Source organism: Phaseolus vulgaris, chromosome 7 (genome assembly GCF_051622355.1).
Source record: "Phaseolus vulgaris cultivar YP4 chromosome 7, ASM5162235v1, whole genome shotgun sequence".
Classification (NCBI taxonomy): domain Eukaryota; kingdom Viridiplantae; phylum Streptophyta; class Magnoliopsida; order Fabales; family Fabaceae; genus Phaseolus; species Phaseolus vulgaris.
This window is the reverse complement of record NC_143504.1, coordinates 16,551,277-16,564,561: the sequence shown is the minus strand read 5'-3', so window position 1 is coordinate 16,564,561 and position 13,285 is coordinate 16,551,277. Positions and strand designations below refer to the sequence as shown.

The window sequence follows — 13,285 nt, the reverse complement described above, 5'->3', positions numbered from 1 at the left end:
ACTTCTTTTCTCCATCTATGGCGTATTTGGACATTTTCTACCAATTGCATTGCTCAGTAACTGTATTTATTCATGCATCATGAGTCACTTTCCCTCTTCTGCGCTGTACCAAGGCCTCTTCTGACTTTTCTACGTTCCGCTTCTTCTTCCTCTTCGTCGCTGTCATTCTTTACCCCTTCGAACCGTAGCATTTGCTCCCTTCATCTTTTCTAGTTTTTACTGATTCCTCACCTTTTCCCTTCTCCATTGTAGTTACAGATAATGGCTCGCACCAAAACTACCGCGCGCCTTGCCTCGTCTTCTGGTGCACAGCCTTCCGCCAATGCACCTTCATCGCCCTCAACGAGCGCTACCCCCTCCGCGGGTACACAACCCAGGGCGACGCTCGCTCCACAAGACTACGCGCAAGCGTACAAGTGGGCTCCCCTCCACCTACTCGCTGAAACGTCCAGCCAGCTCCCAACCGATCACCTCGCCACCCTGCTGAAGGGTGCTGAGGACGAGCCTTCATGCGCCATCGACAGGGAGGACGATCGAAATCTGGGTGTGCGCATCCCCCCCCAAAGCATGCCCATTTGCGTAGATGACAGGGCCACCAACGGGGTGCCCTCTACATTCATCTACTCGGCTATCTTCAAGAGGCTTCACCTCCGCTTACCCTTCACCTTCTTTGTGAAGGAGCTCCTTACTGAGCTAAACGTTGCCCCTTGCCAACTTCATCCGAACGCTTGGGGCTTCATCCGGGCGTTCGAGATCCTATGCAACCACTTTGGGCACCCTCCATCAACCGACGTCTTCCTCTACTTCTTCGAGGCCAAGAACCCGGGTGATAGGTCGTGGGTCAGCTTAAACGGTGTGACAGGGAGGGTGATCTTGGGCCTGTATCAACAGTCTTTCAAGGATTGGAAGGGTAGATTCTACATGATCACCTCCAATAGACACAACCCTTCCCTTCTGGAGGGCTTTCCCCTCTACTGGGTTCCTAAGGTGGAATTTAGGAAACCCCGAGGCTTGGAAACCATGGCCTCATACAAGCGCGAGCTGTGCGGCCTTCTCTCTAGCTTGGGCGCCAAGTTTGGCTCTTCCACCATTATCAAGCACGAGTTCGACGCCGAGAAGCTCGAAAGATACATCGGTTTGTTCCCTCCTTTCTCTTCTACCTGCCTTTACCTAGGGCTTCCGATTCGCTTCTTTCCCCACATGCCCCTCGTGCATATACTTGCTAACTACCTTTATGTTTGAACTGCTTGCTTTTTTGAGCCTTGGTATGCTAACCTTTTGCTATGTTGAATTGATGCAGATATGACTTCTGACAAGGAAAGGCGGCAAAGGCTGCTCGCTCTGGCCAGGAGCCGTCGGGCTGCTGAGGAGCCCCCTGAGGTGGAGCCGATCGCCGAACCCATTCGTGCCTCTCCCATCTCGGTCGCGCCAGCTGAAGGGCGTGAGACCAGTGGTGACAAGAAAAGGAAACGGTTGGCGAAGGCCCCCACCACCGTCATAGCCATTGAGGAGGAGAGCTCTGGGTCCCTTTTGGTCCAAAGAAAAAGAAGGGGAACCGAGGTCCCCGAGGATGACGCCAACCCGCTTCCTCGAGCCCATGCCTCTCCCGAGCACCCTCCATCACCAGCCCCCCTTTCCTCCCCACCCCCAGCAAAGTCACCCCCTCCGACTCAAGCAGCTGGGAGTGGGATCGCGCACTCGGAGGGAACCCCTCGTCCCCAGCCATCGCCGCGCCCCCAAGACTCTGCCACCGCATCTGAGGGTGGTGGTGAGAGCTCCTTCCAGGCGACGGGCCCCAGCTCCGAGGGACGCCCCAAGGTTCTCCGCCTGACCAAGCAACTGCTACAAAATCAGGAGCTGGTCAAGTGGAGCTCCAGCGAGGTGGACCTCCATTTGGCCCGTCAGATGGTGCTCTCCTTGGAGTTCTCCACACAACACCGCCGCCTCGAAAAGCTAGAGGGCAAGGTGAAGGAGCTGCTTAGCCAACAGGAGTCGCTGCAAAGTGACTATGAGGCTTTGCAAGACACCAACGGTATGTTGAAGGACATGCTGGAGGAATCCAAGATGGCTCGCGTCCAACAAGTCCAGGAGACCATCAAGACTGAGATGCTGATGGGGGATGCCGTCGCCGCCCTCGACTTCCAGCTGCTGGATACTACGGGTAAGGCCATCTAACTCGAGGCTGAAACCGCCTACATGCGTCAACAGAATGCTAACTTGATGGAGGCCCTCGTCGCGAGCGACCGGAAGCTCAAAGAAGCCGAGTCGACCATTGCCACCCTGACCACCGAGAAGGTTGCGCTCGAGACCGATAAAGCTAGGTTCGAGGCCGAGAAGACCAAACTATGGGAAGAGGCGGCCGACACCTTCGCTGAGGGTTTTGACTTCGCTCTTGAGCAACTCAAGTGCGCTTTCCCCGAGGTCGACCGCTCCCAGCTGTCCATTGAATTCGAGGTGGTGGATGGCAAGGTCGTCCGTCCCTAACTGCTCTTGACGTGGCTTTTCTTTATTTTGCCCATAAACCTTTGCCTTGTGAAAACTCAAACTATAGATTATTAAATTCTTCTCTTTGCTATTGTTTGTTTGTTTGTGTATCTTCTCTCCTTTATTCTCTTGCTACGTGCGATTAACTGTTAACCTACACGAGCTTGATGCCAAACCTTAATCGTATTTGAACTTCTTTTATCTCTTACTTTGATCACAACGAGCAACCCTTGATAGTTGATGACCGATCGGGTTTAAACCACTGCTTCCACCTTCTCATCGGTCATCGCGGTTCTACCTTACATCTTTCTTCATTGCTTTGTCGCTCCAGCGCTAAGTGCATAGAGGACTTCCACACCGATCGGTCTAGGATGACGCCTTGTTTTTGGGAGGAAGAGTGTTTCTCGACAGAGGACTTTATACTGATAACCTCTTTTTATTTATGGGAAAAAGGGCTTACCCTTAACTTGTTCACATTGTTCACCCTGGCGCGAAAACGCGGCCTCACTACACATTTTAACTAAAATAGAGTTTTAAATGCGTGGCGTTCCACGTCCTGGGGATCGCCCCTCCATCCAAGGTTTCCAGCCGATAACCGCTGTTCTCCAATGCCTCCACTATTCTGAACGGGCCGGTCCACTTGGGAGACAGCTTATTCTCTAACTCGTGCTGATGCGCTTTCCTCATCACCAGATCTCCCTCCTGGAATCGCCTCTGCCTCACCTTGGAGTTGTGCCTTCGCTCCACCCTTCTCTTTATAGCTTCAGTGCTGATCCTGGCTTCTTCTCGTATCTCGTCCAAAAGGTCTAGATTCACCTTTTTCTCCTCGTTGGACCTCTCTGCACAAAATTAAGAAATCTTGGTGAATTTTCCTATATCTCCACAGGGATCATAGCGTCTGACCCATAAACCAAACTGAAAGGTGTCTCATGGGTGCTAGAATGCGGAGTGGTGTGATAGGCCCATACGATCCTGGGAACTTCTTCCGCCCACATTCCTTTGGCCTTTTCTATTCTTCTCTTTAGCCCTCTGAGCAGCACTCGGTTGGCCGATTCTATCTGCCCGTTCGTTTGAGGGTGCTCTACCGAGGCGAACACCTGCTGTATCCCCACCTCCTCGCATAGGTTCCTCAGCTGATGGATCGTAAACTGGGTGCCATTGTCGGAGACTAGACGCTTGGGCACTCCGAAACGGCACACAACGTTTTTCCATACAAACTGTTGAACCTTGTAGCGGTGATCTGTGCGACCGGCTCTGCCTCCACCCACTTCGTGAAATATTCGATGGCGACGATCAAGAACTTCATCTGCCTGATCGTCAGGGGGAAAGGTCCCAAGATGTCGGTTCCCCACGTGTGGAAAGGCCAGGGACTGTGAATCGACCTTAGTTCTTCGAGGGGCGCCTTGTGCCAATCTGCATGTTGCTGGCATTGCTTGCACCGCTGAGCGTAACCCACACAATCTTCCCTCAGCGTTGGCCAGTAGTACCCTGCACGGAGAATTCTACCCGCCAGGGCACGACCACTGACGTGGCTCCCGCATATTCCCTCGTGGAGCTCTGACATAAGCCTCGTGCACTGCTCTCCGTGCACGCATACTAAAACCGGATGGGTGAATTCGAATCTGAAGAGGTCCCCATCAATGAGGGTGAACTTCCTCGAGCTCTTCTTTATTCTCTTTGCCTCCGCCGGCTCCAGCAGAAGCACCCCATCTGCCAGATACCGCTGGTATGGCGTTATCCACGTGTCAGCCTTTCCCGCGGAATCAATCTCCATCACCTCGTTGGATCCCGTCGGTCGAGATCTCACTCTTGGTGCTCTCAAGGTTTCCTGTGTGAGAGACCGATGCCCGATCGCGGCACGCTCGCGAGAATCGCACACCTGCAGCACTTGGTTGTCTGTAACGAACGCACGAGGTACCTTCAGTGTCTCCTGGATGACGGTCCTCTGCCTTCCCCCCTTGCCCGAGCTGGCTAGCTTGACGAGCAAGTCGGCTCTGGCATTTTGCTCCCTTGGTACGTGGATCAATTCAAACGCTGTAAAGGATACCTTCAAGGTGCGCACATACTCAAGGTATGCAGCCATCTGCGGGTCTCTGGCCTGGAATTCCCCGGTTACCTGCCCAGTGACCAACAGGGAATCGGTTTTGGCCGTTAAACTTCTTACTCCCATCTCCTTTGCCAGCAGCATTCCGGCGATTAGGGCCTCGTACTCCGCCTGGTTGTTGCTGGCTTTGAAGGCGAAACGCAGGGACTGCTCGATGAGTACCCCGTTCGGGCCTTCTAGGATGACCCTCGCGCCACTCCCCTGTTGGTTTGAGGATCCGTCTACCGATAAGACCCACCGGAAGACCGAGCCCTCTGGCGATGCGTCGCCCGATAACAACTCAACGACGAAATCCGCGAACACCTGCCCCTTGATCGATCCTCGGGGTTCGTATCTGATATCGAACTCAGATAATTCTACGACCCACTTTACCATTCTTCCGGCTACATCCGGCTTTTTTAGCACCTTTTGGATGGGAAGATCAGTCATCACTACAACCGTGAAGCTGTGAAAGTAGTGACGCAGCCTTCTTGCTGAGAATGCCACTGCCAAAGCTGCTTTCTCCAGAGCCTGATATCTTACTTCGGGGCCCTGCAGCACCTTGCTCACAAAATAGATAGGTCTCTGGACCTGCTCCTGTTCTTGGACCAGAACCGAACTGACTGCTCTCTTTGTTACAACAAAGTATAAACGAAGAGGGGCGCCCGTCTGTGGCTTGCACAGCACCGGCGGGCTTGCCAAATATTCTTTAAGCTTAACAAATGCCTCCTCACATTCTTCGGTCCAAACGAACCTGTTGTTCCGCTTGAGACATTGGAAGTAAGGATGGCCCTTCTCCCCTCCAGTGGACATGAATCGCGACAAAGCCGCCAGCCGACTGGTGAGTTGCTGCACTTCCTTCACCGACGCCGGGCTCCTCATCGCCATGATCGCCGCACATTTCTCGAGATTTGCCTCAATCTCTCGCTCTGTTAGGAGGAAACCTAGAAACTTCCCCGCTTCCACACCAAAGATACATTTCTCTGGGTTGAGCTTCAACCCGTACTTGGCGATCGTTGTGAAAAGTTCCTCCAGATCAGCGACATGCTCCTCCTTCCCTCGCGAGGTGACCACCATGTCATCGACGTACGCCTGTATGTTCCTTCCCAACATCGGCGAGAGTACTCTATCCGAACGGCATTACCTTATAACAGTAGCAGGACCGCTCGGTCATGAATGCGGTCTTGCTCTCGTCCGACGGGTGCATCCTGATCTGGTTGTAACCCGAAAAGGCGTCCAAGAAACTCATCAGCTGGCATCCTGACGCACTATCTACCAGGGCGTCAATGTTAGGCAGGGGATAGGAGTCCTTGGGGCATGCTTTGTTGAGGTCGGTGAAATCCACGCACATCCTTCATTTGCCGTTTGACTTCTTCACCAGCACCACATTGGCCAACCACTCTGGGTACTGGATTTCCCGGATATGCCCCGCGGCCAAGAGTTTGTGGGTTTCTTCATGGATCACCTGCCTCTTCTCCTCACTGTACTTCCTCCTCCTTTGGCGCACCGGTCGGACCTGGGGTTCCATTGCGAGGCGATGGCAGAGGAAGTCCGGGTCAATGCCCGGCATGTCCGAGGCCGTCCACGCAAATGCGCCCATGTTCTTCTCAATTACCCCGGCGATCTGTCGTCGCGTGTCCTCGTCGAGCTGTCCTCCCAGCTTGAACCCCCTTCCCCCGATCGTCGCCTCCACCCACCCCTCAGTCGGGTGGGGTCTTCTTTCTCTGACAATGACCGCCCTCGCTATCCCAGACTCGCGAGGCGCGATCCCTCTTGCCCCCTCAGCTTCACCTTGGGCACTTCCCGTGCCTCCAAGCATCGCCTCTTCCATTTCCACGTCGCCGTGCGTGCCTCTTACCAACGTCGCGACCTCCGCTCTTCCCTCGTCCGACCTTGGTGGCGGCGTTGTGGTAACATGGCACACGCTTCTCCACTGCTTGAGACTATTTTCATAGCAGCGGCGGGCTTCCTTTTGGTCCGATTTAATGGTAACCACTACCCCTTCCATCGAAGGCATCTTTACCTTCATGTGCCTTGTCGATGGTACGGCTCCTAACCTGTTGAGCGTCGGTCTTCCCAACAGTATGTTGTAAGCGGACGGAGCATTGACCACCAAGTACTTAATCTTCTCAGTACGGGCTGTGGCACCATCCGTGAATGTGGTCCTCAGCTCCACATAGCCCCGCACCTCTACTTGGTCCCTTGCGAAACCATACAAACACCCCGGGTATGGCTTCAGGAGATCAGGGGACAACTGCAGTTTGCTGAATGTCGGCCAGAACATCACGTCTGTCGAGCTTCCCTGGTCCACAAGGACCCTGTGCACCTTCCTCCCTGCCGTGACAAGGGAGATAACTATCGGGTCGTTGTCGTGAGGCACAACGTCCCGGAGATCAGCTTTGGTGAAGACAATGTCGACGTCGGGGGAGTGATCCTCCTCCGCCGAGTCGACTGCCAACACCGATCGCGCGTACTTCTTTCTCTAAGAGGCTGTACATCCTCCCCCAGAGAATCCTCCCGCGATCGTGTGCACCTCCCCGTGCACCGGTACCTCATGCTGAGGATCCCCTGCTGGGGCCCCCGATGTCTGATCGCCTTGCGGCTCACGCAAGTAATCACTCAGGAAACCGTTTTTTACCAACTCCGCGAGTTTGTGTCCCAATGCCAAGCACGCGCGGAGTGGGTGGCCATAGGCCTGATGGAACTCACACCACACGTCTTTCTTTCGCCCCAGCACCCTGTCGGTCTTCTCCGGTGCTTGCAGCCGTGCTGCTATGGCTGGAATGGCGATCAGTTCCGCCAGCTCCACCACAAAATCAAACTTAGGGGGTGCGTTACTCTCCCTCGTGCGCCCCCCATTCTGATCCATTCGAGGCTCGTAAGGGCGGGGTTTTCCCTAAGCCCTCTTTCCCTCTTTGGCCTCGTGCACCCTCATTGGCTGCTGAGTCCTGCTTGGTCCTGCGCGCGACTTGTTAGGCACCACGCTTTCCCTTTTCTCAGAAACCGTTGTTTCTGCAGTGATGTGCGCCACGACACGACGCCTAATCTCCACGAACGTGCTGGGGCGGTGCCTGATTAAAGACTCACTAAAGGGGCCTGCAAGAACCCCTTTCTTGAACGCGTGCACCAGCATATCTTCATCCTTGTTGGGCAAACTCTCCACCTGCGCCCCAAAACAACTAAGGTAATCCCGGAGGGACTCGCCTTGGTTATGGCGCACATCGAAGAGATTGTACGACACCACTGGGGGTGCCCTGTTCACGATATACTGTTCCCTGAACAGCTTTGAGAATTGTTGAAACGATGTGATGTGGCCGTCTGGCAGGCTTACGAACCATTCCAGCGCAATCCCACTCAGGGTACTCATGAATAGCTTGCAGTATACAACATCCGAGCCTCCAGAAAGCATCATTTGGGTGTGGAAAGCCGTTAGGTGCGCTTCTGGATCCTCTACCCCTGTGAACGAGGCCTTCACCCCCACTAAGCCTGGTGGTATGACTGCGCCCATTATTTCAGATGAGAATGGCATGGGGAAAGTCCTGGGGGGGATGGTGGTGGCGCCACTCCTTCCTCCACCACCCTCTCTGATGGAGGAAGGCCCAAGCTCACCACACTATGAAAGCCAAGCTTCCAAGACCAAGACCGTCTAGCCTTCCAAAAGGAGCGTCTAGCCTCACAAGGAGCGTCTAGCCTCACAAAGGGAGCGTCTAGCCTTACAAAGGGAGCGTCTAGCCATGATGAGGAGCGTCTAGGCCAAGGCTACATGAGGAGCATCTATGAAGAGTCTTAGACCGTCTAGCTTCACACACACAAGGGCCAAAGCTACGGTTTGGGAGAGAAGAGGCTTTGTTGCATAAAAGGCCCATTAGGGGTACTTAGTAAGATAGGTAGTGTAGAAAGAACTTTGTGAAGGAAACCTTCTAGAACCTAGGGTTGTGTGGCCGGTCATTGCATGGCACATGGCTTAGGATTTAGATTTAATTTTGGTTTTCTTTTCCTTAGAAATGTAGCTTAACATTTAAGCCCAAATAGCCTATAAATAGGAAGGCTATCTCTTTGTATTGGACAAGTTTATTTGAGTATTGTTATGCTGCCCATTTTGTGCACTAGCTATACTTCTCCTAGAAATCTAGGCTATAAACTTCACTCCCTTCACCTTTCTTCATAGAGCTGGCCGAACCTCTCTAAATTCATACTCATCATGCACCTTCAAAGCCATCACAACTCCTAGGAGGGCTTTGTTTCACTCACCCATTGCTTCCGCATCCATTTTACTACTTTGATTCAAGAAGAACACATGAAATGCCATCACTCTCTTTCTGCGCCTGTAAAGAGTGGCGCAACTCTTCGTTAACCCGGTTCAAATCTTCGTTCCTGCCCTGCGATGCAGCCAAGTCTGCTTGCATCCTTTCTTGCGCCATTCTTGAAGTTGCAATATCGTCTTGCAGCGCACGCATTATCTCCAAGACTTGCGCCATCGTTACAGCTCCTTCTTCGACGGATGGCACGGGTGTAGTTTGCCTTGTCTTCCTCATTCTTGCAGCAAAGAATCTTAAGAACACACGAAATCTGGCAGCACAGTGGATGGGATCACAATTTCACACGGCCCCACGGTGGGCGCCAGATTATCTTGCCGGTGACTTGTCTGTTGAAGGCTCCGCAACGTCTAACTCCGCCTTCCGTAAGTCAGTGAACAAAACCACTAAAGAGTCGTTTACTCTGAGTCTCTGTGAGGACCGTGCTCTTTGCAAATTCTCTCTCTTCTCTCTCTGTGCGAAAACTAGATCTTTTCCAGTATTCCAACGTCCCCTTGTAACAACGTGGAATGCCTTTATATAACCTCCTGCGCTCCCACGTTGTCTATACACGAAGTAACTTAGCGTGTTTCTTTCGTTGGATGTCTCGTCCAACCTTTGCGTATGATGGAAGAGGCCCAAGCACAAGCCCACATGCAAGTCCACTAAAGGGTAGATTTGGGCCAACCATAGAGTTATGGCCAAGAGGATCCAAGAAGACGTTCTTTTACATGTTCAAATGCCATAAACTCTAGTGTAGAGTAGACTTTAATTTCTTGTCAAAATTAGCATAGGAACTTTATTTGTAATTTTCTTAGAATTAATTTTGGCACCTAAAACACCAACCTAGGTAAACTTAGAGTTTCTAAAAAAACCTCTAAATTTACCAAGGCCGGTCTAGAAAGCCCATGCAGGGGGTGAGCATAAAAACTAGACACACCCCTCCCCATGTGCTCATTTGTGCACCCATGTGCCATGTGCACCCATGTGCTTCACATTTACATTTCATTTGGCTAGCATTAGGGTTGTATTATGGTCCTCCTTAGCCTATAAAAGGAGGAGCCTACACCTTGTATTTTCAAGTTTATTGTGAGTAAAGTTATGCTGCCATTTTGTGCCAAGCTTTGCTTCTCCCTAGAACTCTAGGCTCTAAACTTCACATCCTTCACCTTTCCTTGGGCTGGCCGAACCTCCCTCTGTTCATACCTATCATGCACCTTCAAGATCAACATCACTCTTAGGAGGATCTTGAACACACACCTCCATAGCTTCCGCACCATTTTCTTACATGATTCAAGAAGACCTTCATGAAATTTGCCATCATTTGGTATCATGAGCTTGGGTTCTTCAAGATGAGTTGCTTTTGGTCTTTTCATTTCTAGTTCTTCTTTATTTCATGTTGTTCATCTTATTTCCATAATTGTCTTGCTGTTTTTTGCATTTTAATTTGTTTTGGTGTGCTATTTGGAAGATCCAACCGAAGCACTTTTGTTCAATTGATCTTGAACAATTTTTTGTGCAAATTGTGATAGGATTCCATACACCTTTGAGTTGCTGTTTTCTTTTAGGCTTTTGAGTCTTTATTGCACTTTTAATTTGGTTCATATTATGCTTTTGAGTCTTTAATTTCTGAATCCATATATGTTTTGTCAAGTCATGTTCATCCACAATGTCAACAATTCTTAGTAGTCCTTTATTTGGCTTGATTGTTTCTTGATTATGGGTATCTTTAATTGCTTTGAATTTGCTGTTCTTTGATCTTTTGGTGCCTTTTTAATTTTAGTTTGAGTTCATATTGTGTTTAGATCCTACACAATTCTATTTCACAAATTCCATTGTGTTTAAATTTTGGTATCTTGCTGTTTTTTGTTTCCAGTTTCCAGAATCCCCTGTTTCACATTTTCTGTGCTGGCTGTTTTGTTCAAGAAAAATATTTTCACTCAGGAAAATTTTGATTCTCTGGAATACGCAAGTTTGAAGTGTTATAGAAAGGACAAAAGAAGAATTAGTCCAAAAGAACCAACAGAAAAAATCTTTTAAAATCAGTGTGCAAATCTGAGGCGCTACAGCTGGCGTAACTGAACACCAAAATTGCAAAATTTATTAAAAACGATTGGTGCATGCGTTTTGAGTGATTCCAAAGCCATATTTTAGCTAAGATCTTGAATATCTTTCATATCAAATTTCAGAATCATATCTTAAAAACACAGCTCAGCATAAATTGGGGAAAAACACGTTTCTGGCCCACAACATTTTCCAGTGGTGCTGTTTTTTTATTTGGTCATCTAATTCTAGTGCTATTCTTAGGATTCTTTTGTGTGCCTACCTTTATTTTGGTACCTTTTATTTGCTTGCTTAATATTTCTTGGACCTCTTTCTAGTTGTCATAATCTAACCCCTTTTGGTGGTACTGTTTTATTCAATTAAATTGTTTCTTGCTTTTGTTCTTTGACCTCTAATTTGGTGCTGGAAATTATTCTCCTTTGGTGCTTAATTGAATTGAAACTTGACTTGGGTAAGGTCTAGTCTTTTGATAGGTGCTGGAATTGGAGAATTAAGACCTTCATTCTAAGGGGAAACAAAGCCAAGGCCGAATCAAGCTTTCTTGAAAAACACTACAAACACTTGGAGGACCAACAAGCAAAGACAACAAGGAAGTGCATTTAGCAAAAAGAGGATCAACAAAGGGAGTTTTTCTTAATTTCCTTACAACTTAATTTTTGTTAATTACCTCTTAATTACGTTTTAGACGGTGAGTGTGTCTTCAAGGGCTCCAAGTGTCCAAGAAGCCTCACCTAGGGCCGACTAGTATAGAATTCTTAATTAGCAATTGTTAATTGTTTGTAATTGCCTTTTCTTTTGCTTAGTTAGTGACGCTTTGCATGGTTATTTTGTTAAGTTTGTGTTAAACCGACTAGCTTTGTTGATTAGTAGCTTGCATTGTTTTCTTTCATTGAAAATTTGATTTCTCAACTTAATTGTGTTCTAAGTGGTTTACTAAGAGAAAGTTTTGTGTGAAGACATTGAGGGATAGTTTTTGGCTAAGGCAAAGGCTTGGTATTTAAGTAGTCCTTTGTGACTCACCTCCCTTACCTGGAAAACTACCTTCTTTGACTTTCCTAAGTTTTCTCAAGGTAAAATACTTGTATACACAAAGCTTTAGCCATGTCTTCTTCTTCTCATTCTACAAAGTCTATTGGAAGTGAATTAAAATCTTTAAAAACTCTTTTGAAAGAAGTTTCACAAACTGTGCAATCAATTGCTTATAGTCAATTGGAGAGTGAGACTAAACTTAATGTTTTCACTAAAGCAAAGAATGAGAAGTCTCAATTTTCAAAAAAATTACATTCTCATGCATCTAGCTCTAAACATCATGATTATCTAGGGGAAGAAAGTCTTAGGAAATGTACCGCCCTGGTGGTCGGGTGTGATGACGTGGCACCCTGCTACAGTATAGGCGTGTTGCAAGGCGCCAGGTTGGCAAGAGGGAAGGAAGTCGGGGGGCTCGTGTAGTCGCCAGTTGTTATATTGGCGTGTTCCGAGTTCCAGCTTACCAGGATCGGCGATCGCCAGGTTAAAGATGAAGTCGCCAGATGAAGGAGATCGCCGGAGTGAGCACATCGCCAAAGATGAAGGAGAAGCAGATTATGAAGGCGGCCGGCGAGACCACAGGGAAAGTGTATGAAGGCCCCTAACTCGCCAGTTCCAGTAGAGATCGCACTCCCAAGTTCGCTATGCACTGGGCAGTACCATGCATACGTAACTTAGCCAAAATGAGAGTAGAAGCAGCGCCAAGTCAGGGAGCCTCCAGATGATGGCACGTGTACAGTTGGATGCGAGCCACATGTCCAAGTCTGTAACTGCCAGGAGAGAGAAAGCTACCAGGTATATAAGAGTTCTTAACAAACTTTCTGAGGTACGCACGTTCAGTTTATACGCTTTACGCTTGCGAGTGATAGAGCTAACTGTGAGAGAGGATTTGCACGGTTCTTGTTCTCTTAGTTTTTGGTGATACTGTCACTAACTTGAGCGTTGGAGTGCGATCGGCCGCAGCGGCGCCGTACTGTTTCTTTGCAGGTTCTTGAGGTAGATCCCGAAGAGGAATGGAGGTGAGAAGCGGTGCGCACGTCGATCCTTTGACGAGGCAGTTTCCAGCGTTCCGGTCAACAGGCAGGATCATCAGGCGCCCACCGTGGGGCCGTGTAAAACTTGCTCTCATCCACAGCGTGAGTTCTTGGAAGTTTTCGAAGTTTTCTGCGTGGTTGTGTGCTGGTGCAACCGTCGTTCGCGGTCTCTTTGAGTTTCGTTCGGTGAATTTGCGTTTTGAACCGTTCGTTTGGCTTTTCGATCGGTGGAGTAAGGTTTTCTGCTGCTTACGCGTAATCTGTTTGGTGGAAGTTCGAGTTCTTTCGCTTGTTTGGTT

General features: G+C 49.4%; 1 protein-coding gene across 1 annotated transcript; it reads right to left on the bottom strand.

Annotated features, from left to right (window-relative positions):
• Window positions 1–5,921: 5,921 nt before the first annotated feature.
• LOC137817390 (uncharacterized) lies at window positions 5,922–6,851 on the bottom strand. Its single transcript, XM_068620681.2, has one exon. The coding sequence runs from the start codon at window positions 6,849–6,851 to the stop codon at window positions 5,922–5,924; it is 930 nt and encodes a 309-aa protein (XP_068476782.2).
• Window positions 6,852–13,285: the final 6,434 nt, after the last annotated feature.

Excerpts from the sequence above, each read along its gene's own strand:
- LOC137817390 (XM_068620681.2), bottom strand. The coding sequence starts at position 6,851 with ATGTTCTGGCCGACATTCAGCAAACTGCAGTTGTCCCCTGATCTCCTG.